The sequence below is a fragment of the Chelonia mydas genome, chromosome 6 (genome assembly GCF_015237465.2).
Source record: "Chelonia mydas isolate rCheMyd1 chromosome 6, rCheMyd1.pri.v2, whole genome shotgun sequence".
NCBI classification, from domain to species: domain Eukaryota; kingdom Metazoa; phylum Chordata; order Testudines; family Cheloniidae; genus Chelonia; species Chelonia mydas.
Window position 1 is genome coordinate 69678345 of NC_051246.2, and position 19414 is coordinate 69697758.

At 42.8% G+C, this 19414-nt stretch overlaps 1 protein-coding gene across 11 annotated transcripts in view; it reads right to left on the minus strand.

Annotated features, from left to right (window-relative positions):
* TMEM62 (transmembrane protein 62) overlaps positions 1 to 19414 on the minus strand; it is a 57463-nt gene that overhangs the window by 26485 nt on the left and 11564 nt on the right. The window contains exons 1-5 of one of the 11 annotated variants that reach the window (XM_037900371.2): positions 18472 to 18772; positions 13374 to 13449; positions 9833 to 9944; positions 8356 to 8493; positions 3930 to 3975 (exon numbers count right to left, since the gene is read on the minus strand). In XM_037900371.2, coding sequence (XP_037756299.1) covers positions 3930 to 3975; positions 8356 to 8395 — 86 coding nt within the window. In that variant the 5' untranslated portion in view covers positions 8396 to 8493; positions 9833 to 9944; positions 13374 to 13449; positions 18472 to 18772. Of the gene's footprint in view, positions 1 to 3407; positions 3428 to 3929; positions 3976 to 8355; positions 8494 to 9832; positions 9945 to 13373; positions 13450 to 17840; positions 18151 to 18471; positions 18806 to 19414 lie in introns of those variants that run through there. The other 10 variants (XM_037900372.2, XM_043548682.1, XM_037900369.2 and 7 more) reach the window with 10 other exon arrangements.

Below are 19414 nucleotides of genomic sequence, written 5' to 3' on the forward strand. Positions count from 1 at the left end.
GATTTTAGTGCTTTGCTCCATTAGGACAAGAAGTCAATCTTCCAGCCAATGGCATTTATTAAGATGCTCAAATGAAAGTTGATAAATTCTATATGACATCTAAATTATAATTGTGCAAAATTCTACAATTAGCTGAGTTTTTTGTTTTTAATTCTGGCATTTTCTAAGTCCCATGGTAGGTACAGGCTAAAGTGTCCATCAATTTAAATAAGGAATATAATTTGTTCTGTTCAATTAATGCACCCAGAAAACGGAATTTGTAACCTCCACCAATTAAAGTAATTGTAAAAGGCCAGAAAGCTAGGGCTGAAGAGAAGAAAAAAACAATACCTTAAAAATAAGTTTACTGAGCATGTATCAGCACTGCAATTGGAATGATCATCTTCTAATACTACATAAGACTATTTTACCAAACTTATTGTTAAGGATTGCCTTAACACAGCACCTCATGAATTGCAATAAGAAAAATCTGGGAGTTTGATATCGCCACCCTAAGAAGGCTCTGTTTTTACTCCCACTTAAAGTATGGTGAACAGATCTGAGTTTTACCCTCACTGTGTTCATGAGGCAGAGAAATAATAGGCACTGCCATTCTTGAGTTAAAAAAAAAAATCACATCATTTTGCTAAATCTTTGCATTCTAAGTACAATTGCTGCCTTTTACAATTTTAATACTGAACACTTAACAGAAGCATGTAATGCTGAGAAAAAACATACTCCCCCACCTCTCCCCTATTTTTGTTTTTAACATCCTGCAAGCTATAGTACTATAAGGTGTGCAACAAAAACAATGTTTTTTTGGAAGTCTACAGAGGCAGGGGATTCATCTTCCTTTGACCCAGACAAAAGACCTATTGTTCTGAATCATTGCCTAGTCCTGTTTAATTTGAGGAAAATGCCTCCATAATTCTTCATTCTACTCTCCCATCTCCTTCTCCCTCATTCCCCACCCCTTAAGCCTAATATTATTTAATTTGGACACCCGATGAATGAGCCTCATCCTCAATATAACAGCATGCCTTGTACTGATGCTTAACAGTGTTTAAGGATTTCAGTGCAGTTTTTCAGTCCAATACAGGAGGAACCAGGAGTCTCATCTTTAGGACCTGCCACAACAGCAAGATAACTAAACATAGTTACAAAAATTTACTAAAACAAAAGTAATTTATATTTAAGGATGAAAAACTTTTCTTTCCCTCACTCCACCTCCAACACCGGAGTGTTCAGAAACTGACTATCTGGAATTATAATAGCACCTTTACATAATTTTATAATGATGGATCCAAAGGAGTTTATAGTGTATGGGCCAAATTTAGTCTTGGTGTATAGCAGGTGAGGTCAGAGACATGTATGCTTAAAACATATATGGGAATATCAATCTGCTGTTAAGTGAACTAAATGCAGTTACTTAATAAGGAATTTACCCAGTGCCAAAATAATTCCATAAAAACCAGTCAGCTCAAAGTTAAAGAGCAGAATTCAACATCGTCTCTCCTCCTCTGTGCTTTTCCAATCTCCTTCAGTAAGGATATGTCTGTGACATTGCACTCCATATGATTTTATGAAAATATGCTAATAAGTGTGAATATAATGTAACTGGAATATGCTTCATGCAAAAGGTCTCTTGTAAGGTATCATTACAAAGCTTATAATCTACTGAGTGTGGTCATCCTCTTTTTATAAATGTAATAGTCTTGTATCTGAAACTAGAAGTATGAAATATAACTCTGAGTCCTATTGTAATTATGCAAAGTGTGGGCCATTAATGGTGGTTTGGAATCTTGATGGCTCCCATTAACCAGGACAATTAACTACAGATGACTTCTGTTTACTTGCAAACCTTCCTGAGAGTCAGGCCGGGAAGGCTTGGGGGTCTCACAGGACATCTGACCATATCATCTGGTACTGAAATCCATCTTAAACCTGGTGCTTTTCCATTTAGAAGGTGCATTGGGGACCCAGAGACAAAAGATTCCTGCCCTGTGCCAAAGCTATTAAAGGGGGTGAAACAGAACAAAGGGGGCTGCAGTCATGAGAAATCCCCTAGCTACCACCTGAGCTGGAACAAGGACTGTACCAAGGGAAAGGATTGGGCCCAGACTAGAAAGGAGTCTAGTCTGTGAATGAAGCCTGTTGGAACATCTCTGAGGTTGAGATTTACCTACATTTAGTTTCTTAAATGTATTGGGCTTAGACTTGCATGCTTTGTTTCATTTTGCTTGGTAACTTTTTCTGTCTTTTATTACTTGGAACCACTTAAATCCTACTTTTTATATTTAATAAAATCACTTTTTGCTTATTAATTAACTCAGAGTAAGTAAGTAATTCCTGGGGGAGCAAACAGCTGTGCATCTCTCTCTATCAGTGTTATAGAGGGTGGGCAATTTATGAGTTTACTCTGTATAAGCTTTATACAGAGTAAAATGGATTTATTTGGGGTTTGGATCCCATTGGGAACTGGGTATCTAGGTGCTAGAGACAGGAGCACTTCTTAAGCTGTTTTCAGTTAAGTCTGCAGCTTTTCAGGGATGTGGTCCAGACCTGGGTCTGTGTTTGCAGCAGGCTAGCGTGTCTGGCTCAACAAGTCAGGGTTCTGAAGTCCCAAGCTGACAGGGAAAATGGGCTCAGAAGTAGTCTCAGCACATCAGGTGGCAGTCCCAAGGGGGTTTCTGTGACCCAACCCGTCACAATGTCTTTACAGAAGAGGTAGCCTGCATGTTCTGTTCCCTGTTCTGAGCAGCTGGCTTACCCCAGAGGTAAAGAGCAAGACTGCAAAGCCATACCAAAGCTACCAGGTCTCAATGGTGCTGTATCCTCTGTGTGTTTCACTAAGATTTGTGAGGACATAGCCCATGTTTTTGTGCTACAGTAAGCTCAGCTGCTCTGATTCTTTCCCATTGAACTGTGGGAACACTCATCTGTCCTTCTGGCACATGGGAGGAATTGTGGGAAGGCCCTGGAGGACTATCTACGGTCTAGTGATTTAGCCTGTGCTCTCACTGCAATGAAGGTGGGTTCCCAGCCCAAGTGAAATTAGAACCCGTGTTCTAACCTACATCCTCCAGCTGTTTCAGTTAGCCCAGTTGAAAGCATCACTAAATTCAGATGAGAGATTGGTGAGAGAGGAAGGACCTGGAGGCAACAGCCAGATAAGACTTCAGGCTAATTTTAGCAACAATGAAGACCCTACCTAGGAGGCTGACAGAATCAGAGTTTAAGCACTTATGTATCTTTCACACCTCTAGCCTACGAATGCATTGTTGTCGTCCAACTTACTAACGGAGAATGATTTTCTTCTGACTTTCATCAGTTGCTATTTATAGGGTTGTACATTTCCTGAACCATCCCACTGAAAGCTTTATACTTGAATCTCCAATTTATTCCTTAGGGTTCTCTCTTTCTCTCACCTGTGTCTATACTCATTTTCTTAACTCCCTCAGAGCTGATGAACCAGCTCAGGTAGGGTCCCTCCTGTTGTGCAGATGTAAATATTCTTGGTGATGCAGAAGGGAACACTAGAAAATGAAAAGGATGATAAGGGAATCCTTCTAAAATGCCAATGGCACACAGGTTGGTCTGCTCTGGGAGAGAATGAATACATGATGTTCTGAGCACTTCCTAGTTAGGGCAAGAATTGTTACAGGCATTGCGACAGGCACAGCTACAAAACATACAGGAGGGAGAGATTAAAAGGGTGGGCAAAAGATACTCTGGCTTTCTGTAGCAGCCCATTCAAATGCTAGTGGCTAATAGGGGCAGATTGGAAGACTAAAACCAAACAGAGCCCTATGCTGGTAAAAAATCAATTGGTCATGATGTGTATTTGGCAGAGGTGAGCTAAAAACAGACTATTCCCTGTCCACAACACAATTCACTTTACTCTTGAATGTATGGACTCAGTGAGGTATTTAAAAAAAAAAAAAGAGTACCTGTAGTAATTTTGGATGCTGTCCAAGTGTGGAATGTTGAAAGAATCTGTAGTGAAAGAGAAAGAAAAGAGACTATTCAGATGAAGCCAACTATTGCTCTGAGTCTTCTATTGCTCACTGTTGGACAGCAGTCTCAGCAGGCTTTGGCAGATTGTACTGACTGTAACTTATCTCTATTCTCATTGAAATTCATGAAGTATTGTTGCTTGCCATGTGAAATCATCTGGATCCAGTAGCCTCCTTTAGCTCTTTGTATATATGCATCTGGAGATACAGATCATACCTCTGACAAGCTCAAACCACCAGTCTCGGTGATAGACTAGCATGCTAGCATTTCACCTCTGGAGACTGGTTAGGTCACCAGCAAATTTCCCTCTAAAGGCTTGTCTATACAAACACTTAGTTTATGACAATCTGGTGTGTAAATCTACTCAGCACTAGTATGCCATGCGCTAAGTGTCTGTGTGGAACTTGCTGCCACACACTAATAGTTTCCCAATGTGCTTTAATCTGTTCCCTTTACAAAGCGCGGTAGGTCAACGCACATTAAGTGCATGGCAAAACACACAAGCATGCATGGCAAGCACACAAAGTCATGGCAACAAGGTCCAAATGGACACTTAGTCTGCAACAGGCTAGATTTATACCCCAGTTTGCTGCAAACAACTCCTAAGCTACATGCATGCCCAGCTGCAGTTCCTGCCACAGAAAGAAGCCTTCTATGCTGAGTCATCTCCCTCTTTGCCAGTGGGAGCTCTAAATGCACTGGCAGTCATATAGCCATATAAGTTGGAAGACAGCCACAAATATAGCTACCTTGATGCCATATGGATACTGCTACAGGAGAAAAATGAAACTGAGCAGTTACTTCTATATGAAGTAACTGCTCCTGGAGCAGCTTCACACAGTGGAGCACCACTTTTGAGCTTGGCCAACTATCACCAACTTGCAGGACAAGACAGTAATGCAGAACTAGGATGACCTGCAGTGGTGGCAGAAGTTCAGGATACAGAAGACTACTTTCTTAGAGATTTGTGTAGAGCTCACCACAGAGCAGCAATGGTGGAACACCAACATCAGAGTTTTCATCAGCACAGAGAAATGCATGTCTAATAGCACCTAGTGGCCCACCACCCCCAATTGCTACTGGTTAGTAGCTAACCAGTTTGGTACTGGTAGATCAATTTTCAGGATTGCTGTCATGTAGGTTTGTGCTGCTATTAAGAGGTTGTGCATGACCCACATCAATGCACAGAGGCAATGCACACGAGGTTGATGGATTTGCATGATTGGGGCTATGAGTTGTATAGCGGCCACTAATGTGGGATGGTCTGAAAAGGTCTATAATCTTTAGAATTCATTTCCACTTTATGCAATGAAAAAAATGGGACTTTTGCTCCAAAGACCATTATGGACATTAACAATGTTGTGATCTCCTGTCATTCTGGGAGACACAGCTTACTGAAGTTATGAAGCCTTTTACTGGACACCTGAATAAGAGAAAGGAACTCCTGAGCAGCTGCAGAACAACAACAGAGTGCACATTTGGAAGAATGAAGGTAAGGTGTTGGTGTCGTATGACAAGGCTGGATCATTTTGAGAAATATCTGCTTCATGTTATAGTTGCTTGCTGTGTTTTGAACAACATCTACGAGAGCAAGGGAAAGTGCCTCATTAAGTCAGGAGTGAAGAGACTTGTAGAATTTTATCATCATCCAGTGATGGTGCCTCTGCAAAATGCCCCAATTGGTCAAAGAGGAATTGTACTCCTACTTTGAGACCAGGATGTAGCAGAGGAAAATGTAATGTAACCAAAGAAATTAATACTCTTGTGTGATGATATTATTTAGGAATGGAGGTTATTAAACGGGAGTTGTACCTCAATGAAATTTTCAGCAGAGTTGTAAATAAAAAGCCTTTATTGATTTAAACAAACACAGAACAAAGTTAAAACCATTGGAAATAGGGCACACATGCTCCAAGTGCTGAGTTCACACATCTTTATGCAAATAGCGTCACAAAAATGTATAGGTGGGTTTTGTAGCTTTTTCCTTCTCTTGAGCGATGGAATAGCATGGGAAGGGACTGTCCCTTCTAACCGGAGCCTTGAAAAGGTGTTCCCAATATCCTGTATTCTGAACAGACTGCAGGCTACGGCTAGGCTGGATTATTGGGCATGAGTCAAGCAACATATTGTTTTCCAGTAGATTCGTCTGCTTCTGTGATCACGTCCAACATCTTTTCCTTGACGGTCCCTTTCTCGGTATATTCCCTTGACTAATCCCTGTCCTCTTCTCTCTCGTTTTTTTTCTGGAGCATGAAAACTTCCCTCTAATCTTCTGTCTTTTTGGCGCTCTGTTGGGATGCTGTCACTAGGTCAGCAACTGTCTCCTCCTTTGTCCTCTTTCACTTCCCTCAGAGATTTGCCAGGCATTGAACAACTGATAGTGCTCTCTCTGCGAGGGCAATGGCACATTGGGTGCTTAATGCCTGGGTCTCAGGAGCCATCTCAGGCCCTGTCTGTGCTTGGGTCTCTGGCTCAGGTTGGGCGTATAAAGAGTTCTTGGCTGTCTTGGCGAATCTCCTTCTCGCAGGATTCTAGAATTGGTTTCCATACTGAAATAACTCATTCTGATATAAGTTATGTCACTTCCTAAGTGGATTAATTAAAGTGGAATAAAAAGCCAGAAAAACTGTAAAAATAACTTGTGTGTGTGGGCACAAGGCAGTTTATGCTGAAAAAAAACTAGTTTTACAGAAAAAACCTTTAAGTGTAGACAAATGCTAAGAGCTCCAGGAACAGCTGCATCCCACAAAGAGATGGCTGGTCAACAGTTGATTTTGGGAGGAGAAGGAAAAAAGAGGACAGAGATAAGATGAGGGAGAATGTGAATGAGGGAAAAGAGAATGAATGGGAAGATGGGAAAATGAGCAAATGAGAGGAAAACAGTGATAAAAGGAGAGAGTAGTGAACATATTGGAATTTAGGAGAGTGGGTAGGAATGGGAGAGATTGAACGAGAACAAGTGAGGAGACTGAATAAACAAATAAATGTGAACATGGAGAGCGGAAAGAGCAGGTGTTCCTAAGTATTTAATTTGCACTTACACTCATTCCTTACACAGAAAATAAATTAGTCACCAATTAAAATTAATCTGGGTGATCTCAGATTAATCCTTAGCAATGTTCTTGACAACTGAAGAAAAAGCACTGAAAGTCTTCTGAGAGATACATGTCCAGCCCCTCTCAGTGAAGGGAATTCACTATGACAAGGGATCTTCAGGGTGTGAGGACTGTGGAATAATGAGAAGAATGCACCATGCAGTCTCAGTACAGTCCTTTATCAGTGATCAGTATGTTTCTGAATTTCCCTTCACAAGGAATTTCTTGTCAGGAGAGTGATGAGTTGTTGAGACTCCACATTGTAGTTTTCAGGGATATAACCAATACCTTTCCTAAGAGGAAAGCTACATCAGGTTTCATCTCTAAATTCATTAACTACATAAGACTCCTACCATGTGGAAACAAGGGAATGAGCTAACGTAGAAACTAATGAAATTGTGAGGCTACATAACCAAGTGGATGAGAGGAAAGGCAGAATTCATTCTCTCTCACCGAGCAACGACTCTCATACTGGGAGCAGATAAAGAGACACTCTGGTAACAACCTGACAGAAGATTCACTTCCGTGTAATTTGTTTTACTGGGGTTCAATGTTGTAAAACAGTTTTAGTCTCACAATAAGAAACTTAAAGGAAACATTTACCAAACAAAAATCCCTGGTGCAATGAACTTTGTAAACTGACCAGAGAGCCTGTCAGTATTTGAAAGTTTAACCTTTTTATTTATTTATTTATATGCTTCCGTTTTTGCTGCAGTTAACTTAGCATTGGAAATAATTTGACTGCTCATTTGGGTTTAAGATCAAAGAGAACAAAGTAGTCATAAACTAAATGTTTTACAAGTGGAGGTAGAGAAACTAAGGTAGTTTAGTTTTTTAATTGGTCAAGAAGGTGCTATTTGTGAAAACTGCAGAAGTGTTTCAAAAACTCCTTCAGAAATCCCTTCTATGCGTCAGGAGCTAGACCTATCTATGTGATTGTTTATTTAAGTGAGTTTCTTTAAAAATTTTACTCAGATATGAGCCAGTCAGCAGCAAGAAGCAAGGGAAAGCCTTCCTCCTTGTTCTCTAAAGGCCCAATCCTACAATCCCTATAGACAAAAACACTTCCACCGACTTCAACAAATTGGGCCCTCAGTTGGCAAGCATATTTTAGGAGTTCATAACATATATCAGTTTATTAATGAATATTAGCATCTTAAAATGGAAGGTTGCCTAGAACTTCCATTTGACTAGATTAAGTTTCTTATTTCCTGGGATTATTTGGCTGCTTCATTAAACTATTAGTTTTTTGGCTCTCTCTTACCATGATTCCCTTTGATGTCTATCCACTTGGTTTTCTCCATGACTCTTGATCTCTTCAGGATCAACTGGTAAGTTTGCCACTCCACCTCAATCTGCTCAGAGCCCAGTTTATCTTTTGTTTTGGCATCTGTCAAATCACCTGTAAGTGCACAAAGCCAAGACTGAACTACATGCTTCATTCTTCATAAATCACACAGAAGAGCTATATAATGCAAGCATTCAGTGCACGTGCCTTACGCTCAACACAATGACAGGCCTTCTGTGAACACATTCTAATGCCTACTGCCATTTGGTACTAGATTTATTATTGTAAAGGTAAAGCCCTCTTAGCAAAGGCAGGCCACCTATAGTGTATCAGTTACATTCAAACTTGTGTTTAACATGTTATGGCAACACTCTTTAATGCCACATCCTTGCCTACAAGCAAGAAATATTTTACAAAAATGCATTACATTTTGAAAATACTAAGGCAGAATCCTCAATTACAAATAATGAAAACATCTTGTCACCAAGTTAACTGCTCATTTCCTGGTATAGAGGATCAGCCATCGCCCATTTCAGTACTGATTAAAATACGAGGTGTGTCTCCTGTCGCCTTTGTTCACATTTTCATTTTACTTTCCCTAGGAGTCTGTATTTTAAACCCTTCTTCCTTTACTTAAATGATGCACATTGTTTAACTATCTCTAAAAATAGATTAAAATGTTTCTGAACAGCTATAATTTATGCAAAAAGCTGTCTGGGAAGCAATTTTGCTCAACAAATGAGATATTCATTTACGGTACAAACTCTACTTAGTGACCCTGCTAGCACTTAGATTCTGGAGTCTTTCATACAGCTGTTACTGCAAAGTCTCCTCAGATCATTTAACAAATACTGATCCATATTGATAATTGTGGCAAAACAGTTAAATAAACAGTTTATGTCTCTTTTATTTGTCCTGATATGACATATGGTCAAAAGAACATGAGCAATGCAAATAAGTAAAAATGAGTTCTCACAATTACAGAAAAGTTATATAACTGAACAGAGGTTATTCTTTTTACCCTTAGAATACAGACATAGTAAACTCCACCACCAAATCTGATGCTTGTTTTTAGCCTGTGTATGAATGAGTTGATAGGATCTGTACTGAGACCTAGGACTGATGTGCATTGGCAGAACTGTAAGGAAAACTTCAGAATGCACCCAATATGTGCACCACCTAGTTACAGTCAGTGATGATGAGCACTAAAAATTCACTATTAACCTTCTGCTTGCACCTGTAGAATAAATTAAAACAATGCTAATTCTGCTGGGCATAGGGAAGTATCTTTTCTTGGACTGACAACTGTTTTTTCAGCTGCAATTTGATTTTCATTGCTTAAGATGCCTTAAGCTTGGACATTTTACTTTGAGAAGTTAGACATTTTACTAACCTGAATGTATTACCAAGGAAGGGGCAATAGGTAGAGAAATATAATTTCTGAATTGCTTACCTGTCACTAGAACAAGCACTGGTTGAATTATATCAATTGTTTCAGAACAGAACTTTTCGAAGTCAGGAACTCGTTTGGGATCCCGAAACCTACTGATGTGAATGTCTGATACCTACAGAAAGAATATATTGGATAAAGGTATTGTATCACAGACGGAGAGACCAAAAAATATATTTAGGGAGAGATCATTGCCAGAAACAACTCTAAATGTTTTGCAAAGCAAGAGCCATCTAAACAGGACTTGAGAATAAATTAGTAGTTTCATAGCAGGACACAAATAATTTTCCAGCAGCTTTACTCAAAGATTTCTAAAAATCACCCATGCAGAGACCAAGTGACAAGTCTTATCTCAAGAATGACAAAGACGGTTATTAAAACAACTAAACAGAAAGTGTACTGGATTAATTAGAAATGCCTTCATCAATGTGAGGGCTACCCAAAAGGGATTACTAGACCTTTTATATATTTTGAAGGCAGCTTTTCTTTTGAACCAAGACATTCAAATAATTCCACATTTGAAAATTATTAGGTTAGATAGGACTGAAAAAAGACCAGACAGAACAAATTTGTTTGAATTATGGTTTACTTTTGTAAGCAGAGTCAGGATGAGCTCTACCCTGACATCTGGTGGTGAGTTGTGGCGGGTTGTGGAAAAGAACTTTGCGGGCTGATCTCATTTGCATAGGCACACCCACCCCGCCTAGATGGTCACGCTGGCTGCTGTGGGATCCCCAGTTTCTCTGTTATTAAGGCAGGAAGAATAAAGTGTTATTATCCTGATTATGTGAATCAAGGACAGTGGAACTGTACTTGGCTTTTTGTTATGGTGGAGGGATTCGCCATCAACTAAGTAGCACTCGCCAGGCAAGGAACATGGGTTCCAAAACTCAGTGAAGGGAGATAGGCTGGGGACAGGCATTTGTACATTGTGGTATGGGCCTCTTCTGAGAGCCCTAAATGCCAGCTGCATCGCCTCCTCTCTCTACTGTGTAATAGCAGAGCTAATTTTGATTCCACTAGGAACCTGGTTACAGATTGCAGAGCTAAATTCACTTTGGGCCAATGGTACACCAGCACTGGGGCTCCCCTATTATGAGCTGAAATCACTAAAGAACTGAAATCACTGAGTACAGTGTTAAGTAGTAGGGGCCCTGAAGATATATTGGTGAGTGGCTTGCAGGACAGCTACTGGAGAGGAGCAGCTGGAAGAGTGGCTTGCAGGATGGCTACTGGGAAGGAGCAGCTGGCGGAGCAGCTCACTGGATGACTAGAGGAGAGGAGCAGCTGGAGGTGAAGGCTGCAGCAGAAACCCACGGAGAGGCTCTCTCTCTCTCTCCACCCCCCATTTCCACACAGGCCGGGGGGGGGTTAAAACGCTCCAGATGAACTTTTGAACTCTGGACTCACCAGAGATGGAGACTTTTGGGTTGCTGGACTCAAGAACCAAACGGAAAGAACACGGCCCAATTTGCTTGGAGTGGGTTTTTGCTCATGGTTTGTGTTATGAATCCTGTTGGTGGTGTTTCCCCAACATAATGCCACATTGTTTCTCTCGGTTATTAAAATGCTTTTGCTACACTCAGACTCTGTGCTTGCAAGAGGGGAAGTATTGCCTCTTAGAGGTGCCCGGGGGGGGTGGTATATATTTTTCCCAGGTCACTGGTTTGGGGGCTCGAGCCGGTTGTGCATTGTGTTATTGGAACGGAGCCCCTAGATACTGAACCCGGCCCTTGTTGATGCCAACTCTGACAGGCAGAAGGGTTACATTTTGTCAGCAAAGACTTTCAATCACATTTCTTTAAGCTAGATATAAGGGATTACTACACATTAGTCTTTCAGCTCAGGAGACCTGTGTTCAAATCCTGAATAGCTCACAAATGAAAATTAGATTGTTCATTTCATAGCTCTTCATGGCCATTTGTCCATAAGGCAGGTTAGGACTGAAGTGCCTTGTTTGGAAGATTACACAGTACTTGACGACAATAAATCAGGCTCTAATTTAAGTTATTAGTTCATTTTTATAAGAACCAAACTCACACAAACACTTATAGCTAATCTAAAAAGCAGCTGAGGTGCAAAACAATAAAAAATAGTCATAGGTTCCTCTCTACTTTTCAGCCATTTGAAGGAAGACTGCAATGATAAGAATTCTTATGTCTTGGGATCTGATTCTGCAGTCCTCATACAAGAAAATCTCCCACCAACCTCTATGGGAGCTCTCTCTATATCAGAACTTGACCCCAAGACAGATAAATGTATATTAAACAAATAATATGTGTTATATTTCATATCTATTTAAAATATTATGAACCTCACTAATTTGTACTAATGATAGGCATGCTGATTGCAAATGAATGAACTAGAGTGTAAAGAGATAGCACAATAAAAAAGTGAAGGTAATAAATACATCATAAGTATACCATATTCATTATTTGACATGTTACGTTTGATGCTAAATACTAATAAATATTTTGTGAAAATAATGAGGTCCTAGTAATATGAAACCTCACTACAACAGCTCAATGAGACCTTTGTTGAGAAGTGCAGCAAAACTGTCATCTTCGGTGTGCGAAGTAATGAAGTTCTACTGAATCTGCAATTTGCTCATTTTTACACCTAAATAAAGTGATAACACTAATGAAAATAAGTTGCAGTTTTCCTTTAAATCAGGGATGCAAAAAAGTCATACTGCAAAATGAGAGTCTAATTCAAAGTTCTCTCTCCATCTAGTCCTGTTGTCATCACATGTGAGATATAACTGATATTAGTAAAATGAAGACTCACTTTTTAGTCACTTATTTGCTGAAAAATTAAAGGTAGGTAATATTTTATTTTTTAAAAATATGCTGATGTAAGATTGACTTTTTGTGTATGTGTTCCTCACATTTATCACACACTGCATTACTGACCTATGGTAAGAAAAAAAAAAAGTAGTTTTCCCTACTCAACGTATATATCGTAATGTCCCCCGGAATGCAAACAAGAACCACTCCCTGCTATCTCCTTGAAAATAATCATGAACATATAACAGGGCCTGGGAGCACTATGCAGAAAGGAGTGTTTTTTTTTTTTTTTACACAGCAGTGACATAACCAGGCACTGGAAGGAATCAGTTTCAGTCCTCCTTAGCTAAAAGAAAGTTGGCTGTAATGTGGAGTATGGAGGTTGTTGAAGTAAAAAGATTTGAAAGTTATGGAGAGCCTCAGGACTCCATGAGAATCACAGATGATCCCAGGGATGGGAGAAGGAAAAATCTCAACATGTGCCAAAATGACAGCTGAACTGGAGGAGTGACCATGTGGACGAGGGAGGTGATTCCATCTGGGGGAAAAACAAACCACATATTCAAAATATCTATAACATAAGTGACAGTTTAGACTAGTGCACAACTAATATAGAAATGTCAGACATGTCACAGGAAACATTTACAGAACTGCAGGATAGCAGGAGAAAGCAAAGCAGGAAGTGTTCATACAGATAAAGGAAGGGCTGTAAAAAAGGCCAGAATACTGATCATGTGGATTTATATCTAGACACTGACCTGGAATTAGCCTTGTGGAATCACCAGGGAGCCAGGAGCATATTTCCCCCAAGATCAGAAGCTTTTTGGATTTAGCCTTTGGAAATTAATCAAAGCGGGTTAATGATAAAGCAGCTGTTAAAGATTTATACATGGCTGATAAGATTGCAGATTTAGTAAAGATATATTTGAAAGTCAGGAACATTTCAATATTATTGAAATTAAAGACAAAACTCTCTCTGCAGAGATAACTTCAGTGTAGGTAACTTGAGTTCACACCTCTTTAATTAGCCTAGATTGAGTGAGAGCAGCCAAGCTGCAAAATAACACTCTCTGAAACAAAGGGCTGGAAGGGACTCAAGAGGTTAGTTCAGAGGTTCCCAAACCATGGGTACCCCAAATGAGGTCACGCCATCAGCAGATGGGATCATGGGTCCAAGAGGCCAGAGTTGCCTGAGAGACAATGCAATCTGCCCCTGAACCTGGCCAGACTTTCTCCACAATCACTATGCCAGGAGGCTACCATTTTTGTCTACAAAACTGTGGCCTCTTCATGGTGTTACCTCACATGTATGGTGTGTGCAAGGTCACACTGTGCAGAGGCCACTATTTTGTAGATCAAAATGGCGGCCTCATGGGGTGGCATTTGTGGAGCAGTTCTGGACATGATGGCTATGCAAACACCAATTTGGACACTTGCACTGTCCAGCTATGCGAGCAGCCAGATGAGAGACTTCAATACAGAAGCTCCTTATCTGTGGGCAGCAGCCTTATCAACAGAGCATCCTGGCTGCTGGAGCAGGCAGGAGCCTTTGATAGCCTTTTCTGACATGGGAATCTGCAGTGGCTTGTAAACTTCTTAAGGTGGGGCCTATATCTTCTTTTATGTCATGCTGAGTACCCTGCTGGCACTTGATAAAGAATCATTGTAAGTCACTGTCTCTGTGCTGCCCTAGTATCACCATGCAGGGTCTTCCTAAGTCCTGGCCTCATTTGCTTAACAGTGAATTCCTCTTGCTCATTTGTGATAAGAGGCACAATGGACTCATTTTTACACAGAGTATCTGCTTAAACCTCTGGCAGTGAGTCTAGTGCAAAGAAACATGTTTGCAAATACGACAAGGCTTTCTTTGAGTATGGCTTCACCAGTGTTTTGGTCAAGAACGAAGAAATGCCAAAGTGCCTGCAATGTCACACAGTGTCATCTAGCAAAAACATGAAACCTAATAAACTTGAGTCACATTACGAAACTCCTCACAAGGAGCACATTGGAAAACCAAAGGTCATTTTTCCAGCGCTGGAAAGAATTCTTTCACAACAACAATCACAATTCTAGAGAGCCATGTCAGCCTCTGACCAGGCTCTAGGCTTCCTTTGAGGTGAGTTACTACATCACACATGCCTAGAAGCCTCACACAACTGGACTTTGATTTTGTCACCTGCAAATCAATATGGTGAACATGTGTGGGAAACAGAGGCAAACCAAACTCAAAGCCATACCAGTCTCCAACAACACAATGAAGCAAAGGATTGAGGCAATAGCTGCAGATCAGGAAAACAAACTGGTGGAGTACCTGAAAAAATAGATTTGCTTTTGTTCTTCAAGTTGATGTGAGCACTCAGGGCCATAATGCACATTTCTTGGCTTATGTGAAATGAGAAGGTGCAATTCCCAAAGGCATTCGGTTCTCTCTCCCTCTTCCCAGACATGACACAGCACAAGGGATATTCAATGTGCTACATGCAAGACAAAAATATACCATGTTATCGTCTGATGGGCTTTTGCACAGATGGAGCTCCATCTATGACAGGCCACAAAGCAGGTCTGTGTGCCTTGGTAAAGAAATTTGATCCTTCTGCTGTGTGATTCACAGAGAACACCTAGCATCTAAAGCTCTGAGTCCAGAGTTAGGGGAGTTTTGCACCAGGTCATGTCTATTATGAACTACATCAAGATTCAGCCTCTTCGCAAGTGTCTGTTTGCAAAACTGTGTGAAGAAATGGGGTCCGATCATGACGTGTTGCTCCACACTGAAGTTCTTGAGAGGCTCTTGAGAGGACATGCACTGGTATGATTTTTTGAACTAAAAGACAAGCTGCATGCATATGCAATGGTCTGCAAAAAGAGTGAATTCACTGATTTTCTATATGACCAAAGAAAGATGTGCCTTCTTGCCTATAGCACAGACATATTTGGGAAACTGAATGAAATGAATACAAGTCTGCAAGGAAAGAACACCCACATCCTTCAGCTGAGTGATCAAATCACAGGATTCATGAAGAAAATTGTTTTCTGGAAGACTAATCTATTGAAGACAAACTATGAATCCTTGATAACAAGCACTGCATGAGTTGAAGAAAAGTAACTTAAAATAACTTATCTGGAAAAACCATAGAAGAGGAGTGGGAGGAAGAATAGGAGGACAAAGTTTGGGAACCTTGGTTATACACAAGAAGCTCCAGTTGAAGTTAGTAAATTACTGAGCATATACAGGGGCAGATTTTTTCCCTAAACTTACCAGAATAAAAGTGAAGTGTCAAAGGTAGCATATAGCTCAATTAAAAACAAAACAAAAACACATATCAACAATAAATAGGAAGCTATTACCACAGGAACCTATTAATAGATATGAAAGTGGATGAATCATTACAAAACAGTCAAAGAAAAAATAATTACAAAGAAGAGTATAACTGAGCAGCAGCAACACAGGACATCTCAGCTGAATTTATTGTAAGTACATAAACAATTGGTGCACATTAAAACACTAAGTGTCAATGGATCTAAACATTTATATAATCTTATGGATATGCACTGTACAACAGAGACTTGAGAAAAAATGAAGGCCAAGGAAAGGTTTCAGATATGACAACCCAGTTCAGATGCTATCAATGAGTTTTACACTAAAATCTTAAATTTGGTATTTTTAGAAAGTTTTATATGAAACCCAATATGAATTAAAAAGTGTTTTAACTTTTAATTATATTTAGAAGTAATAACTAATATTCATTTTTTATGCTAGAAAAGAATTTAACCATTTCCCTCAGTTATATAATTCCCAGAACAGCACCACCATTGAGGACAGAACGCCTCTGATGTCTCATTAGAGCAGGGGTGGGCAAATTTCAGCCCGCGGTCTGGATCCGGCCCCTCTGGGCTTTGGATCTGGCCCGCGGATTTGCCACCCCCGTGGTGCTGTGGACGAGGTGCTTCTCTGGGAAGCGGCCAGAACCACATCCCTGTGGCCCCTGGAGGAGCGGGGGCAGAGGGCTCCGTGCACTGCTTTTGCCTGTGGATACCTCCCCTGATGCTCCCATTGGCTGGGAATGGGGAACCGTGGCCAATGGAAGCTTCAGGGGAGGTACCCACAGGCACGTGGAGTCCTCTGCGCCCCCTCCCCCAGGGTCCGCAGTGACATGGTGCCGGTTGCTTCCCAGAGCGGTGCGGGGCCAGGGCCGGGGCCAGGGCCAGGGCAGCCAGGCAGGGAGCCTGCCCTGGCCTCCGTGCGCGCCGCTGCCATCCCGGAGCCGCTCCAGGTAAGCAGTGCCGGGTTGGAGCCCTCACCCCAAACCCCTCCTGCACCCCACACCCCAAATCCCTGCCCTGAGCCCCCTGCCGCACCCCTCCTGTACCCCAACCCCCTGCCACACCCTGCACCCCAACCCCTTTCCTGAGCCGCCTGCCGCACCCTGCACCCCTCCTGCACTCCAAACCCCTGTCCTGAGCCCCCTCCTGCACTCCGCAACCCTCCCTGCACCACTGCCCTGAGCCCCCTCCTGCACTGTGCACCCCCTTCTGCACCCCAACCTTCTTCCCTGAGCCCTCTCGTACACCCCACACTAGGGTGACCAGACAGCACGTGTGAAAAATCGGGACGGGGGTGAGGGGCTAATAGGAGCCTATATAAGAAAAAGACCCCAAAATCGGGACTGTCCCTATAAAATTGGGACATCTGGTCACCCTACCCCACACGCCGCCTGTGCCCCAACCCCTCGCCCTGAGCTCCTTCCTGCACACCGCACCCCCTCCCACATCCTGCACTCCCTCCCACACCCCAACCCCCCGCCCCAGCCCTACATTCATGGCCCTGCAAGCAATTTCCCCACCCCAATGTGGCCCTCGGGCCAAAAAGTTTGCCCTAGGGTATTAACCCTTGACTTAGCTGGATGAGCTCCCTTATGTTTCATATCTGCTTCAAACAAAAAGACATAGTCCTCCATCCAGTCTGGTAAACTGGTCAAGCCCCATCAGTTATAGTTAATTGTGAGAGAGACTGGGAAAAGGAAAGTATTTCCCAAGGGAAAGATGCCAGAATTTAGCCTAAGGAAGATCAACACTGTCAACTTGCCAGGAGCTTGAGAGCTGCAACAACTTGCATAAATAGGAGCAGCTTGCAGACACTCTCATCGTTATATAGAGGAATAACCCACATCAGGTCCTGGCAAACACTTCTACACGTAACAGGAGGCCACGAGCCACATTTTGCTCACCTCAACACAGGGCTGGCACCTATCCTGATATTTTTGGTAACACGTCAATGCTGTTAAGAGATCTTGCATCCAGGAACCTGGCCTTGCAAGAGTATTAACGCTTCCAGGGCCTGCAAAACTTCAGTATGTTGCGCCATGATGACATTTCAATACAACATTCCCCCAGTACAACATGAGTGACATGCGCATGGAACATCACACCGGAGGCCACTACCATTTCACCATGATATAGGCCATTGCCTCACAACTTCAGGGCAGAATCACCACTAGAACCGGTCAAAAACTGACAGACATTTTGAGAGACTTTGAAAATGAACTACATTTCAACCAAACACTTCTAATCCCTCGCTCTCATGGCCGTGCATCACCATGGCTATGACATCCCCCGACGTCACACCATTCACTGCCACGCTGCTAGCACACGCCACCGCCGCGCCGCTCTACCTCAGGGGAACCCCTCTGCCGCCAAGCCAAGCGGCCACGCTTCCCCGCCCCGAGACATCGCCATGGTAACGCTCAGGCTGCCCCTCCCTACAGGCCTGAGACCAGCGGCCACCGAGAGGGCAGCGCACCCCGCTGCAGCCGGCCGCCCCGAACACGGAGCCCGGGATCCTGCCCCGCCCCCACTCACCTGCACCACCCAGAAGAGGTTGGAAGCCTCTGGCCCGGGGGCCGGCTCCCGAGCGAAGCGGCGGCGCTGGCCCAGGCGCTGAGGCCCCGCTGGGCTGTACCAGTCCAGCAGCAGCGCCACCAGGGCCGCCGCCAGCAGCCCCGCCGCCAGCCGCAGCATCCTCCCCGGCCCCACAACCATTCACCCACCCCGGGCAGCACCTGTCGCTGCGGCCACCGCCTGCCCTTCTCCGGGCCACCCCGCTGGCTTCACCGCTTCCGCCCCGCATCGGCCCGGCCAGAGCGGGCCCTCGCGCCAGGGCTTGTCAGGCCGCCACTTCCTCCCATCTATGGTCTTCTTGGAGGACTCCTGTTTCTCCCTACGCTAATCCTGTTCCCGTTGCAGTCAGTGGGGGAGGGGAGAGGTGCCAGTTACTTGAATGGGACTACAGCTCAACGCATTGAGTCTAGCAGGCCTTGCCAAGCGTCAGTACCGTGGGGGAAGGAGGCCTCCTTCCTGCGGAGCCTGTTTTTATATAACATGTCATGTTTTAATTCATGTACTCCCCCATTGTCAGGCTGATGGATTTTGCTGCAAATGTTTTATCTTTGATTCAAATATCTCACTAAAAAGAAAAGGAGTACTTGTGGCACCTTAGAGACTAACCAGTTTATTTGAGCATGAGCTTTCGTGAGCTACAAATAAACTGGTTAGTCTCTAAGGTGCCACAAGTACTCCTTTTCTTTTTACGAATACAGACTAACACGGCTGTTACTCTGAAAAATATCTCACTGATCATTATGTGAAATTTCCCCCACAGGTGTTGGTCCCAGCTTTGTCCCCACTGGAGCCAAGGGTGAAAGTGGGCCACTACGGCGTACTGGTAAAAAGTGGCCGCCGGTACTGGCCTGTACGCAGCCAAAGTTAAAGCGCTGTTGCAGCAAAGGACCCTGCTGCACTTTAA